Source organism: the organism of the source record quoted next, unplaced genomic scaffold, assembly GCF_019419815.1.
Source record: "Pyrus x bretschneideri cultivar Hongxiangsu unplaced genomic scaffold, Pyrus_bretschneideri_v1 Contig53, whole genome shotgun sequence".
Taxonomy (NCBI): domain Eukaryota; kingdom Viridiplantae; phylum Streptophyta; class Magnoliopsida; order Rosales; family Rosaceae; genus Pyrus; species Pyrus x bretschneideri.
Genome location: NW_025999791.1, coordinates 2,346,803 through 2,361,047, shown reverse-complemented (window position 1 = coordinate 2,361,047; position 14,245 = coordinate 2,346,803). Strand labels below are relative to the sequence as shown.

Here is a 14,245-nt window from a genome sequence, read left to right as displayed (position 1 = left end):
TTGTATGACTTTGACCATTACTGATTAGTATATTTTGACTTTTTCACACCCTAATCCCTGCTTTTTGAATAAAACTTTTGTCCACATATGTAATTTAATATCAAAGGCACCAGAATTCTTGGTTTCTATGTAATCTTGAGAGACAGCCGGCAAACTCTACTGAATCAGCAAAGATATTTAATCTCAAAAAAGACCAATTCAATGATACAAATCAAGCCAAAGGCAAGCTGACGAGTCACAAATAAATAAAATATTGCACCCTTCTTCATTAAAACCAAGTATATATAAATGTTTTGCACCTCTAAAATTTTCACTACCAACTTAATAATTCGATTTTTGGTTAAGACGATGAAGTCCTTAAGAAGACATTTGGAGTTGCAGGGTCCAAGGCCTGCACCTCTTATGGTGAGCAAGAATTCACAGAAGGTGATGAAGAAGAAGCCAGTCGTAGTATATCTCATCTCACCCAAGATTATTCATGTCCAACCTGAAGAGTTTATGGGTTTGGTTCAACGGCTCACTGGCAACAATAATAATCAAGCTTGTCGAGCATCCAAGGTTAATAAAATTAGTGTTGCTAATTCCCAGTCTTGCTCTTCTTCTTCCACAACTTCTTGTTCGATCAACCAAGAAGCTTTCGTGAGGGAGAGCCGAGGGAAGCACAACAATAATAGGGCAGATGAGTTCAATGGTGATCGTGTGCCTTTTGGAATACCTACTACAACAACTTCCAACTTTGCTGAAATATTCTAGCTATATATATGCGGAACTATGTGCATGTTAAGATCAAAATTTAAAGTATGCTATCTGGGTTACTTTGAGTTCGAAATAAGCATACAATACGTTTCATATATTACAGTCTAGCTTGTAGCTTTGTATACCAGTATTAGTTAACTTAAAATTATTTGATGGATATCATATAAGCCATTTTTTTCATGTATGAGTTTTGTAGGATGTTTGATTTATATTTTGGTTGGACACTTTATTTGAAATAATTTTAGTTTATGATTTTCTTTTGCTAAGACTAGTACACACCACACATTATATTTGTCAAACCACAAGGACTAGTGCACACCATATTTTTCAAACGACAAAGACTAGCACACACCATATTTGTCAAACGACAAAGACTAGTACACACTATATTTGTTTAATTGAGAAAATGATTGGTTTCACAGTTTAAAGTCATTTTGGATAAATTTTTCACTATGTCGGAAACAGGTCTCAGTACATCAAGTGTCATAATACAAGTAGTTGAATTTTTTTTTCAAGTATCTAACCTACTTGTATTGTGACACTTGGTGTACCAAGCCCTGTTCTCAGTAGAAAAATGTATCATCATTCTGGAGAAATTTTTCATTGTGACCGAAACATGAGTGGTACACCACATGTTTTTATAAGTGGTGGGAAATTTTATTTTTAAAGTTATTAACTTTATAAAACACATATCCCATAATTTGTATAGTGACACATAATGTATCATCCCATATTCTGATCACACTGAAAAATCTCTCGTGAACACATAAATTTGTAGGTTCCGAATGATTATCACTGGGTACACTGACTGGTTTAAAAAAAAAAAAAAAAAGTTGCAATAATGCAAATACCCTTAGACATAAGGTACCGATGTTGATCTTGTTAGAAAAAATAGGATCTAACTGCTATATGAATCACATAGAAAATTAAGGAACAATTCATGCAAGTACAAACACAATTTAATGCATACAAATAAACTAAACACAATGCTAATGCACATGAAATTGGATTAGAAAAACCTAAAAAATATGGTCTAGTCAAGAATTTGGTTCTCTTCTTAAGATAATTTACGCCCCCACTATGGTGCTCATGGTTGATCGGCCGTTGTCTCTCAAGATAAAACGACCTCCTCCTTACGATAGTAGTACACCAAATCGTAAGATTCCAGCGAACCACAATTATGTTGAACTCTCTCAGACTCACGTAATCTCTAAATATGATATTTTTATGAACTTGTATGACTCAACTTATTTGAGTTCTTATTTTATGCCCAACTACAATTATCATGGTTGATCGACGCTTATCTTCTAGGTTACAACGACCTCCTTACGGTAGTAGCACGTCAAAGGTTCCAGTGGACCACAATTGTGTTAAACTCTCTCATACTCACTTAATCTCTAAGTATAATATGGCTCATATGAAACTTACATGACTCAACCTATTAATTTTACCTATGACTCAATAGGATAAGGTGACTCCTTAGATAGTTGTATCTTTTCTTCAATCGAACAATCACAACTTTATTCATGAATAGTCCTAACTCATCAAATATAATTTCTATTAACACAAAATAAAATTTCTTTAATTAAAATTTCCAACAGATCTTTGATAATGGAGTCACGTCCCAATCAAGGATGTGCCTCAAAATATTGTTAGGGTCCTTGATTGATTCATGGGAGACATGAATTTCTAACAAGAACTCTGCTTTTCAGGAAAGAGGGAAACATGCTCCAAAATATACTTTTATAAATCCTTTGACAAAATGTTGGCTATGAGTAATGAGAAAGGTGTTCTAATCATATTACGAGAATCATATGGACTTGAGAACTCATATTATGGCTTGATATGAATTATGTACCCCAAAAATGTAAATAAGTATTGGTAAAAATGTCCCAATAAATTTTGGGAAGTATTTTAACCGAAAGCATTTGGTCAAGTTGATTTTGAGTTTCAAAAGTACTTTAAGTGATTTAAAAAAAAAAAAAAATTAGATATGTGCTAGGAAATATTTAAAGTGTTTTTTCATGATCCCATTTACACTAAAAATGCTTCAGTCATTATAAAATCACTTTCAAACGAGCCCTTTATTATCAATGTATTCTCATGTAACAAGTAACATGCAAACAACAAACAAAACAGATTTTGATGCCTAAATCCACTTTAGTGATACCCAAGATACTTCATTATAGTAATGAAAAACACCTCCGGTTAATAAGAAGAGAAACTTTATTTGAACCCATATAATCTCTTTCTACATCTAACTTACTCTCTACACCCATATTATTTTTAATTAAAGAATTAATATCTCTTTAAACTCAAACTTACTATCTAAACAACCCCATTTCAAAATGTATATTTATCTTTACACCCACTTAGAAAATAAACCCCAAATTGAATAACTCGGTGAAGTTTCTACTTTTTTTTTTTTTTTTTTTGAACAGAGACGATATTGAATTTCATTCAACTTCACAAACAGTTACAAAGGTGGCCAATTGGGTACATAAACTTCAATGACCAATAAATTGATATGAAGTGAATTTGCGCAGTAAAACAAATAATAGTAAACCCCCTAAACGGCTACCACAATCACTGTCCTAACCCACAAACCATCATCAATACAAATTTGTTGCAAACACATGCAATATACTTATATCGACAACCACATAGGTCATCGCATTTATGTGAGGCCACCAAAAATCATCGCTGAGCGAGACCACAAAAAGATCATCATTAAAAATGAGACCACTAACCTAACGCAAAAAGTGAAGACAACATCAACCATCGCAAGCATACGACCACCACATACATAGGGTGAATAAACTAAACTAAAATACATTAAAATAAATCTGACATGTCCAGTGGAGAAACAGGTGCAGAATTGGCAGGAGATAGTGGAGTAGATTCATGTGCAGAGATGACAGAGGTGTGGGACACCCACTGAAGGTGGGGTGATATCCAAGGCACCAAAGACCGTCAACCGCCGCCCGTTGTGGGTTGTAACTGAAGGAAGATTACGATGACCGACAAGGATGGTAAAGGGAACCATCCACCCCGCTACACCACCAAAACGAACCCAAATAGACTGAAACGATATTTCCAAGGCCAAAGCCCTCAGGGAGCCCAAAACACCCGGAGCAACGGTTCTACACATCAAACTGAGAGCAAGTAGGAAACCACTGTCGGGAACACCCAAAATTGACAACACCCAGGACAAGAGCACGACAGATCCGAAAGCTCACCACATCAAAGCGAGGGAGGGACCTAACGAAACATGTTACCGGAACATCGCTACACCAACCTTGGCAGCCACCAAAATCACAAAATGGCAGAGCTATCCAAGGGAACACTGGAGGAACCCCTGGGACAAAGCCCACTCGTGGGACTTTGGAAAACCGTGGAATGAGAGGGAAGGGAGAGGAGGCCCGGATGAAGGCGAGTGAGAAGAGAAACCAGGGGGGAGCAGGGAGGGAGAAAACGCAGGAAAAGAGGCACTACGGGGGTGGGGGGGGGGAGGGAGGGAGAAGCTGGGAAAAACTAGAGGAAAGACAGGGATGGTGAATGGGTGGTGGAAAGTTGGGAAAGGCAGGGACGGGGAAGGGGGTGGGCGTAAAAGACCATAATGGGGGTACGACGAGGTATTGGAGAGAGGGGTGGAAGGGGGGGGGGTGGAGAGGAAAGAGGGGACGGGGAAAAGGGAGGAAAGCTAGGAGATAAAAATGAGGAGGAGAGGCGGCCACCGACCCCCAGCCTTAGCCAGAGGCCAGCGGCCATGGAGGAAGGGGAAGTTAGTTGCTCTGGAGGAAAAGGTTTCTAGAGATAGGCTCTCTGGTGAAGCTTCTACTTGTTTATGGGAATGAAAGTTTTATAAAGTTTGATTTTGTGAACATGTTGAATAATTTGATGAAGTTTGTACTTGTAAATGACTCTTCTTTATTCTTGGGTCTCACATAACTTGAAAAATATGGCCTATACTGTGAATTGTACGTGTAATCCTTTTGATTAGCATCATCTACCATACTAGGAGAAACAATAGGGACATTGGAAATGACGGGCATCAGATAATACCTAGGATTAGTATTTTGTTGACTCGTTGTAGCTTTTCTCGCTATGCACCTCAAATTGAGAGCAGCCGAGTTGTTTTACGCAAAATCAAGAGGTAAATACAGACATTTATACACAACTGAAGTTAGTATTTTTAAGTGGAAACTACATATGCATATTCCCAAACAAATAATAAACAATATCAAGAAATTATGCAATCCAAAACTGTTGTAGCTACTTTCAATACAAGGTTGAAGAAACTCTTCGGTTTTAGTAGTCTCATAGCGTCGAATTATCGTGTTAAGGGCAACATTAGTTCGATTCCAAAGGTTTTTAAGGTCCATGGATTCTGCCAATAAAACAACATAAATTGCAAAGCACAATGCTTCAAATGAACCAAATAAGAAAAATCCAGCACTATACAAAACTATGTTCTCCTACTAAGAAAATGCAGAAAGTAGAAAGACAAAAAAAAAACTTTTAACCCCAACCTAATTAGCTATCAATTAGGGTTGTGAATGAGATCCAGAGCTCTGCTACTAATAAGAACAAAGAATGGCAAGAGAAACTCCCTATCGTTGTTCTCAAAGATGAAGAAATCATGTACCCCAAAGCTAATTCGGCGCCAATTCAATTAGGGAACAAGCTCCAAAATTATTCGGTGTGGGTTTATTGATAAATTTTATTTTTATTATTAATTTTATTTTGTATTTAATGGTAATTATGCAATATGTTAAAAAAGATAATTCACATTTAAATTTTAAGTTGGACGTAGAAAGAGGTTGTATGTGTTCAAATAAAATTTTCCTTACAAGAATTCTTGTTCACTATACCCCAGCCCCTAGGTATGTCTTATCTTTTACCCAGTTCACAGAGGCCTCACTTGACACACCATATAAAGTACCGGATAGAATTAATAGTACGAAGTCAATTGTTTGGTGACGTTTCGTATTAAATAGCCTGCCGACTAATTAATTATTCGGACTCACTTATTTTATCCGGTCTATATACCTGCTAACTAGTACACTCCAAAACGGAAGGATAATTAGTCGATTTCGTCTCTCTTCGTTCCTCGTTCTTCTTCCTCCAACCCAGGTCTTTCCTTCTACCCAACCAACCATGGCAGCAATCGGAGTGATTCCGGCAGTCATTCCAAAGCCAATTGCCGCCGACCCTAGTCTCTATCTTTCTCTATTTTCCGTTCAGATCTTCGCGAGCAAAGACTATCCAGAATGTTTAGGGAGAAATCAAAGAGATTACCCAGTGCAAAGCAATCCTTCTCTTTTTCCTTCCATATTCTCACCCGTCATCTATTTCTTTTTTCTAATTTCTACAACAGAATAAAAACCAGAAGCAAAACAGAAAGCCATACCCTGCCTGCGCAATTATTTCTATTTATTTAGTTCAATTTTTTTGAAAGTTCAAAATCCTTGTTCAATTGCATAATACCCATTTTCAATTAGTGGGCAAGAGGGTAAGATTTGTATGGGAGGATGAGATTTGATGCGTAGTGAGGAAGATGGTGAAGAAGGGAAGTCGAGAGAAATCTGGGTTTTGTCTTCTTTTTTCGCTTTTTTATTTGGTCTGTGCTATGATTAATTCTTTTTGTTCAGTTTTTCCTTAATTTATTTTTTTTTCATTTTAACATCAATTATTAAGTGAAAAATTATTATAGTCTGACGTACTATTCGATGTTTAAATTAATTCGACGCTACCTCAAACGTTTGATTATTAGTTAATACTATCCGATTCACAGATTAATCAATCCACCTAAAATAATCAGTATAATCCGACGTGCCAAACGAGACCAAAGTGTTTTTCCATGTCTTGTGGTACATAAAATAAAGACACTTATCATAAAAAATTGTACAATGTCTGAGTAATTGAGCTTGTACATCCATGTACAATGGCCTAACCAATATGCAAAAAAGATTAAGAGTTCGTTTAGAAACACTTTTAAAATGATTAAAAACATTTTTAAATAAAATATTTATAAATTTCAAAAACACTTATGTATTTTCTGTAAGAAGCATTTTAAATGTTTTTTAAGATTTATTTGTATTTTTATTAAAACTTGATTCAAATAATATTTTCACAAAAAAAATTTCAACTATGATAAATACAGTTCCAAATATATTCCCATATTGCGTTGTTGGCAGAAGTTAATTAAATATGTGTGGCAAATAATGTCAATAAAATACTGCTATCATGTTAAGGTGTTTGACGTGTACTGAAAAAAAATATATTTTTTGGTGTTTTAATATAAACGGATACTAGCCACTTAGTATTGCGTCGTTAGGTTGGAACCGGGAGGGCGAATTTGATATCAAATTATATTATTTATTATCTTTATTAATTAATAAAACATTCATTGTCAACTAAAATTATATGAAATAACCAGTTTAACCTTCTAATTAAAACAGAACATGAATAAGAAATATAAGTCAGAAATGTAATTTCACACAATCAAATTTTACTTTTTTTTTCTTCAAAGTCTTGCCTATATGTAATTCTAACAAAATCTTACCTATATATCTCTAATTAAAAAAAAAAAAAAAAAAAAAAAAAAACTGCTCACTCCCACCGTCTCTATCACTTTCTTCATCTCTCATTCTATTTCAAAAACAAAAATAAAAAATTTTCTCACACACTTTGTGTGTGCCCATATGCTAGTATGGTTTAGTAGAATTCTCTATTCTGGTAGCGTAACATATATGATTGTACTAAAAAAAAGAATATAAACGGACACTAACGTCAGATTTGACGCCGTCAGCAACAGGAGGGAAACTCCAAATTGTTCAAACAAAATTCTCAAATCTCTTAACTTTGCCTCATTTTCCCACCAGATTCTCTCTCCTCCCACTCTCTCTCTCTGCATCTTCGGTTTGCCCTACTCTCTGGAACTCGAAATTTTTCGGGGCAAATCGATCGACACGCCGGATTGATTAATCCCGTCCGTCGCTACGCTGCACTGAGATTTCATCGGCTGCCAATGGCTTTGCCTTGAAAATCTCTCCTTCGCTGAGGTTAGACATTATTCTACCAATCTTCAGATTACAAAATTTCAAGATTTTGACGCAATTAATTTATTTTTGGGTAATTTTACTCAGTAGTTGATTAGGATTCATATCGTATTCGATGGTAATCAAGATCAACTGCTAGATAGGTGAAAGAATTGCAAAAGTGATTTCTTTTTCCTTGGAATTGAGGGTTAGCTAGCTGGGAATTTGAATGGTTTTATTTTACTCATGAATATTGAATCGATTCTCGAACCGTATGTAGGAACTCGAACTGTAAGTAAAAGGTCTGCTGTTAGTAGTGTTTGAGACTAACGTATGGCGATGGTTGCTCCACCCGGTTCTCTGCCTCCCACTTCTCTGAAGATTGGTGGTGGGACTTCAACAGTCAAGAGAAAGACACCATCTCAACTGAGAGTAAGTTGTTGAACTCATGGTTTTGCTTCTGTCCGGACTCTGGTCTTCTTATTTTTAGCACTTTTGGAGATAGCAGAAATTTATTTAATTGCCTGATTTTAATTCTTGTCGTTGCATTGTCTGGATAAATTTTTCAACTTTTTTTGGCTTTTATCTGGATACATTTTTTCAACTTTTGGCTGGATATGTAGAGATGCCATCATTGTATCGTCGATCTTCTTATTATTTGGTTATTTTGTTAAACATTTCTAATCAATCTGAAAACAGTTTAAGAGGATCTCTCCTCCTAGGACCCTGTGTTAAGTGGGATTGGCACTGCCGCACTGGGTCATGCGTGTTTTTAAGGCCTAGTGCTACATCTACTTTTTACAAAGCAACACTGATGTACAACTAAGTGCTCTTACACACACAGATTTTAACTGAAGTGGATTTTCAAAAGCTTGGCATATAATTTGACAGGCTATATTAGTAAGAAGGTTCTGATTTATAATGCATGCTTGACAGGGAGAGCAGCGGATGAATGCTGCGGAGATAAGTGATGAATCTCCAGCTCCTTTGCTTGGTTCTACAAAGTAAGATTTCCTTACTTCTTTTCAGGTTTTTTATTGTTGAAAGTCACCGACTTATTTTCTTTCTGCAACATTAGTGAAGCGGAAAATGGGCAAAAGAAACAAGAACTGTCAAGGAATCCTAGATACATTGACATTCGTATGGATGAAGTTTACCCTGCAAAAAAATCTAGGTTCAAGATAGTCCCTGGAAAAGAGAATGCTAAGGTTTGCACATAATCTTAAATAGATGTTCTATTTATTTTTCTTGAAAACTGTTTCCCTCTTATTTTACTACTCAATTTTAAATGTGGTTGGTATTGTGCAAAAATACCCTAATATTGTGTTCAGGAAATTAATTCAATGGAGAAACCTAGCAGTGTGAAGAATCTTTCTTTGCTTTCTAATTTGGCTTCCAAGAGGAAACACCAATTTTCTGGGTATGCCTTTATTCCAATATTATCTGGTTTATGAAAAACAGGCACATTCTTATTTTCTCATCAATTCCATCTTTCTTTTCCGGGAAGTCCCCAAAATGTAGATTCTGCTGAACATACTGAAGAAGGCGCGGCAAAAGTTTTTCGAACTATTGAAAAGTGTAGTCAAACTACTTTCCGTAGTGTTACTGAGCTTTCATCAGGCGGTGACAGATTATCAGACTTTGCAGCTGTCGATGTGGTATACTTAGTAGCCTTTCCTTTTATCTACATAGTTAAAAGAATCTGTTATTAACAGTTTTATGCTAATTTTAACAGGATAAAGCGTTAAAAGGAATAGATGCCCAGGAATCAATAATTGGCTCATCTGCTTATATTTCTGAAAGAAGTGGCAATCCTACATCACCTGGTTTCAGCGACTTTTGCTTGCCTGATGGAAAGGTTCCTCTGGATTTTACTTTGAAAAGTAGTATGCGGGTGGTGTCCTCTTCCCCAGTGAATTGGTAAGTGTACAACTGCTATAAAATCTGTTTAGTTTTCATTTCTGTTATTTAGTCTTGAGTTTGTATCTCCGTGGTTGATTACAAAGTTTTGTATTCTTTTAGAATTGCTAGTAAAATGTGTTTATTAAAAAGACAGTTAGTTTAGTTTCCAGTGCTTAAGACAGGACGTTCACTACTTTTTCATTCCTTTTGATTTGTTATTCTCTCCCAATGCTTGGTTAAATTCTTTAGGTGCATGCATAAGACACTGAACTAAGATGACCCGTAGTGTATGTTCACTTGTTTTGTCATGATCATGTTTATAAGTTTTCAACCTAATCAGGTATCTTCAGTCTATTTCACTTTAATAATATTGAAGATGGGGTGCAAATATGTGACATTTTACTTCAACATTATTGAAGACAGTCTGGAAAGTGTTAGAAAAATGAATTTTTAGCATATAAGACATTGGCCACTGCTGATGTCTTGGTCTAATCATCAAATTATGCTTATGGATGGTTCATGTACAAATATTATATTAAAAGAATTGCCCAGATTCAAGTATCATATGGATTCAAGCCATACATTAATTTTTATTAGTAAATAAATGATTAAAAAAAAAAAGGTAGTGCAAACATGAGGAAACTGCCCATATCATTTATCTTTAGAGTTTAAATTCACCAACATACTATGCTCCTGCCACACCCATACTCTGCTAATGTTGTGGTTACTTCTATTCGTTTTGATTGGTTACGGTTGGCAGGATGTTGGTAATTGATTATTCAGGTTATGTTGTTTTCACATTTTTAGGATTCATAGGACAATAGCGTGCGGTGCCTACACTAATATGCCGAATCTCAAGTTCCAATCCGATCATTATCTGGATCAAAATATGAGCCGTGGCTCAGGGTTCATACCTAATTCCCAAGTCATTAGTTCTAAACAATTATATTCGTGGGTTTACCCTCAATCTACCTTACCGCCTTCTCTCATACAAGTTTTGACATCATCAACAGCTGAGGGAGGTGCGCTACATAAGCTTTTAGTATAATGTTATTCCCAATGTATCTTTTTCCTGAAATGTTTTCATCAATCATTTTCCCTTTTGCAGTGGAAACAGAATTCTTGAGAAAACGACAGGTAGCATGGGATGACTCATTTCAGAGTCTATACTACATGCTTCGTAATGGTACCTGTGATATCTTTTATGGTAATTACTCTTGCCTGTATATTATGTTTTTTCAAGCCACTTTCACTTATGTTTTGACTATATATGTACTACTTTTTGGATGAATTACTATCATTGATTGTAAGTTGTTTCTCTCTCCTGAGGTACCCATCCTTCTTGGAGTGGGGATACATATGTATTCTGTCTTATTCAATCTACAAAGGTTGATTTCTCCCTCTGTGTTATGGTAGTGTTTGCATGATGACACTTGTAATTAGAATTATAACCATCAAACAGAAAACAATTTTATATTTGTTTTATTATTATTATTTTTTATATTTCAGCTTACCATTCATATCAAGAAGGCATAAACTTCCCTTTCCGGAGTCTTGTGCTCCATCCCAATATCTTTGAACCAATTAGATTCCTATTTTATTTTCCACATGGACGCCACACTGATTGCTGTTTACATGTACAATTCTTCTAGTGTGTACTCCATATTTTGTGGTAATGTTCACGGCTTGTACTGTCTCTGTGGGCTCAAAACGCATCAGCAATGCTTATATCTCCCAGTCAACAAGAGCCATACGATCATTGTTAAGAGAGCATGTAAGTTTTACTTGTAGTACTTCTCAAAACTTCTGTTTTTTTTTTCTGTAATTTGTACTTTTATTGTAATGCTTACTGCATTTACAGAAAGAAGTCTTGTTTAGATGTAATCTATGTCATTTTTCATTTGAACATTTTTCTCTTGCATTTAGATATTCACTAAGTTACTAGATGAAAGTCATAAATCATTGAACTGAATAAATTAACTAGGGTTCCAATCCAATTTATGGCTTCTACCTTTTCCTCATACAAAGTCTTTGAAAATGTATATAACACTTGAGCTGCAAGCTTTTGCTCTTGGTTCAATATTGCTTTTCATACACAATTATGGACCATGGCTAATTTCTGAAGGTTAAGCCTTGTCTGTGTAGTGTGCTTTTATATCGGGATGGACCTTGTACTGCCATTTTGTCTATCATTTCTGACATTTTTTCACTTGACAATATTGCCATTAGGATGTTTCTTTCTCTATGCCTCTTTGCTGTTCTAAAGTAGAGCAAGTCACTCCAGATGTTCTTGTTGAGCTCTCAGAGATGGAGAAACAGAATTTTGGCCAGGTTAATATCTGTTGTTCTTCCCATTTGCAGTTTGTACTAGTTTTTCTTATCTGATTGTAGGCATGGTGAGGGTCGTGGAATACCTTTACCTGCCTTTTGTGGGATTTGATGGCGAATAAGACTTGGTGCTATATTGTTCTACTGATCTGGGTATACTGGGCAGCAGTTTCTGTTTTTATCCACCATTTGATAGTTAAAACTTTGGGTAGTTTAAGAGAAAAAGGAAAGAAAAGTTATGTCAGTCTTATACTCGACAATGTGATTTGTATCATTCCAACTATTATTATTAGACAATGTGATTTGTATCATTCATCTCAAACTCTTCTTCTTCTTTAAAAGATATTGCTGGAAGGATGGTTTTGCATCTCAGACCATTTGCATCCGTCATGTGTGTATTTGGTTTACTCATGCCATTTTCAGGTCTTGCCTTACAAGTTTCAAATATCACATTTTTGCTCCACTTATTTGTGCCCCCATTTAAAATTGTTGCAGACACGGCGCTTGAGTTCCTCTTCTGATATAGATAATACCCCAGAATCATTGCTAGTTTTCAATGGCAATAAAGATGTACATGGAGTGTTCGATATTTTGTTAAATTATAGGTATGTTAAACTTACTTTTCAATTCCATGTCATCTGGCTAAATTGATTAAATATGTATTTTGGATCCTTATCATCTCTACCTTGCTTCTGGTTTCATGTTAAGGTCGTTGTTGACTGCTTTAGTGGTAATGGATGTCCCTGTATTATATTCACCTGTGCCATTTCAGAATGCTGCCATTTCTTCTCCAGAGGTGAGTGCGAAAAATGTTTGGGGTTCCTTAGCACCATTAATTGTTGTGCCAGGGACTGTACCTAGACAACAGAGTCAGCATGTCTTGTTACCAAAAACCTGAATTCTACGTCTGTTTGAGAATGTGCTTTTGGTTGGAGCTTCGTGCTTGCGAGTGCTATTATAACGTATTAGAGTGAAGTCCTGATTTAAAGCGCATCACAGATAGTGACTCATTGGCCCTATGTTTTAACCTAATATAGTTCCCAGACTTATGGAGAGAACAATTTCCCGCTCCCCCCTTCCATTTGTTCTGAATGTGCCTACTTGCCTTCATTACGCTGCAATGTTCTCAGAAATACTAATGGAACTTTTTACTGTACCCTTTTTCCAGATTAAATGCACGGAATTGAAAAGAGCAGACCATATTGTTGCTCCCAAAATGACCACCACAAAAGATGATGGATCCATGCAAGGCTCATCCGCTGGTCTCTGCTCGAGTGTTGATATTAAGGATGCATATCTTCCACCGTGGATTATTTGCAGCCTATGTGCCCTTTTGGGTTCTGAAGGGAGAAGCTTTGAGGCGAGGTAAACATTAACGTGATTCAAGTTTTATATGAACCTGTATGCATTAATGCTCAGAGTTCGTTAGGTTTATCTATGATTTAGTGTGCACCAAGTTCCGTAAGTAGATGAATACCCACAAATTTAAGGCCAAGTGAAACGATGGATTTCGCTATAACCTTTGGATGCCATGCTGTACTGAGCCTATCTCCAATCTGGAGTTTGTTACAGCTTGCACTACGCTAGTCTGCATTCAGTTGGCATTATCACGCTAATCCAATATTGATCTTAACTAGTTCTTTTATTTGATTTGACCTGCTTCCAGCTTTATGAATGAACCTTCATCAATCGGGTTGAATTTTGCTGTAGAAGCAGTTCCTGAGAAATCTGATCGTCCTGATGCGCCAGCTGAAGACTTGCACAAAAGCTCCTCTACTTTTGGTATTCCAGAAGCCATCGTTACGCCTCACTTGCATTTGGGTTTCTTGAAAACTTTGAAGTTCTCAAATGGTTGTTATTCAGCTTCCCTTTCTCCTACCTTAGAAGCCGACTAGAAATACAGTCGTATATTTTCGCCACGGTGATGGTTGATATCATTCTTTGATCCTAACTTAATTTCTCTGTACTTTAATTTGGTACACCATCTAATTTTGAATCAATCTGTAAGATTTGTTTTACCAGTTTAATACCGAATGGTTTTATTGACAAAACTTATGAGAAATCTGCCAACTATTTGGATGTTTTCCTAGTTATTCTCCCTGTGGAGGTATAAAACGCCTAAATAAAATGTCCAGTTTCTCCCTGTGAATGGTTGAGACTGACTATAACAGAGTTAACGTGCGAGTGGAAATACCGAAATGCTCCTCAAAGAGCTG

General features: G+C 36.1%; 2 protein-coding genes across 2 annotated transcripts; both read left to right on the top strand.

Moving 5' to 3' along the window:
• Positions 1–348: 348 nt before the first annotated feature.
• On the top strand, positions 349–753 carry LOC103952832 (protein MKS1-like). Its single transcript, XM_009364520.2, has one exon. The coding sequence runs from the start codon at positions 349–351 to the stop codon at positions 751–753; it is 405 nt and encodes a 134-aa protein (XP_009362795.2).
• A 6,116-nt stretch (positions 754–6,869) lies between these two features.
• Positions 6,870–14,109, top strand: LOC103952708. Its single transcript, XM_048570538.1, has 15 exons — positions 6,870–7,823; positions 8,080–8,231; positions 8,736–8,803; positions 8,878–9,007; positions 9,131–9,219; positions 9,307–9,457; positions 9,535–9,719; positions 10,509–10,723; positions 10,810–10,908; positions 11,354–11,475; positions 11,931–12,032; positions 12,525–12,634; positions 12,738–12,825; positions 13,198–13,394; positions 13,696–14,109. Exons 2-15 carry the CDS (start codon positions 8,133–8,135, stop codon positions 13,922–13,924), a joined length of 1,884 nt encoding a protein of 627 aa, XP_048426495.1. The 5' UTR covers positions 6,870–7,823; positions 8,080–8,132; the 3' UTR covers positions 13,925–14,109.
• Positions 14,110–14,245: the final 136 nt, after the last annotated feature.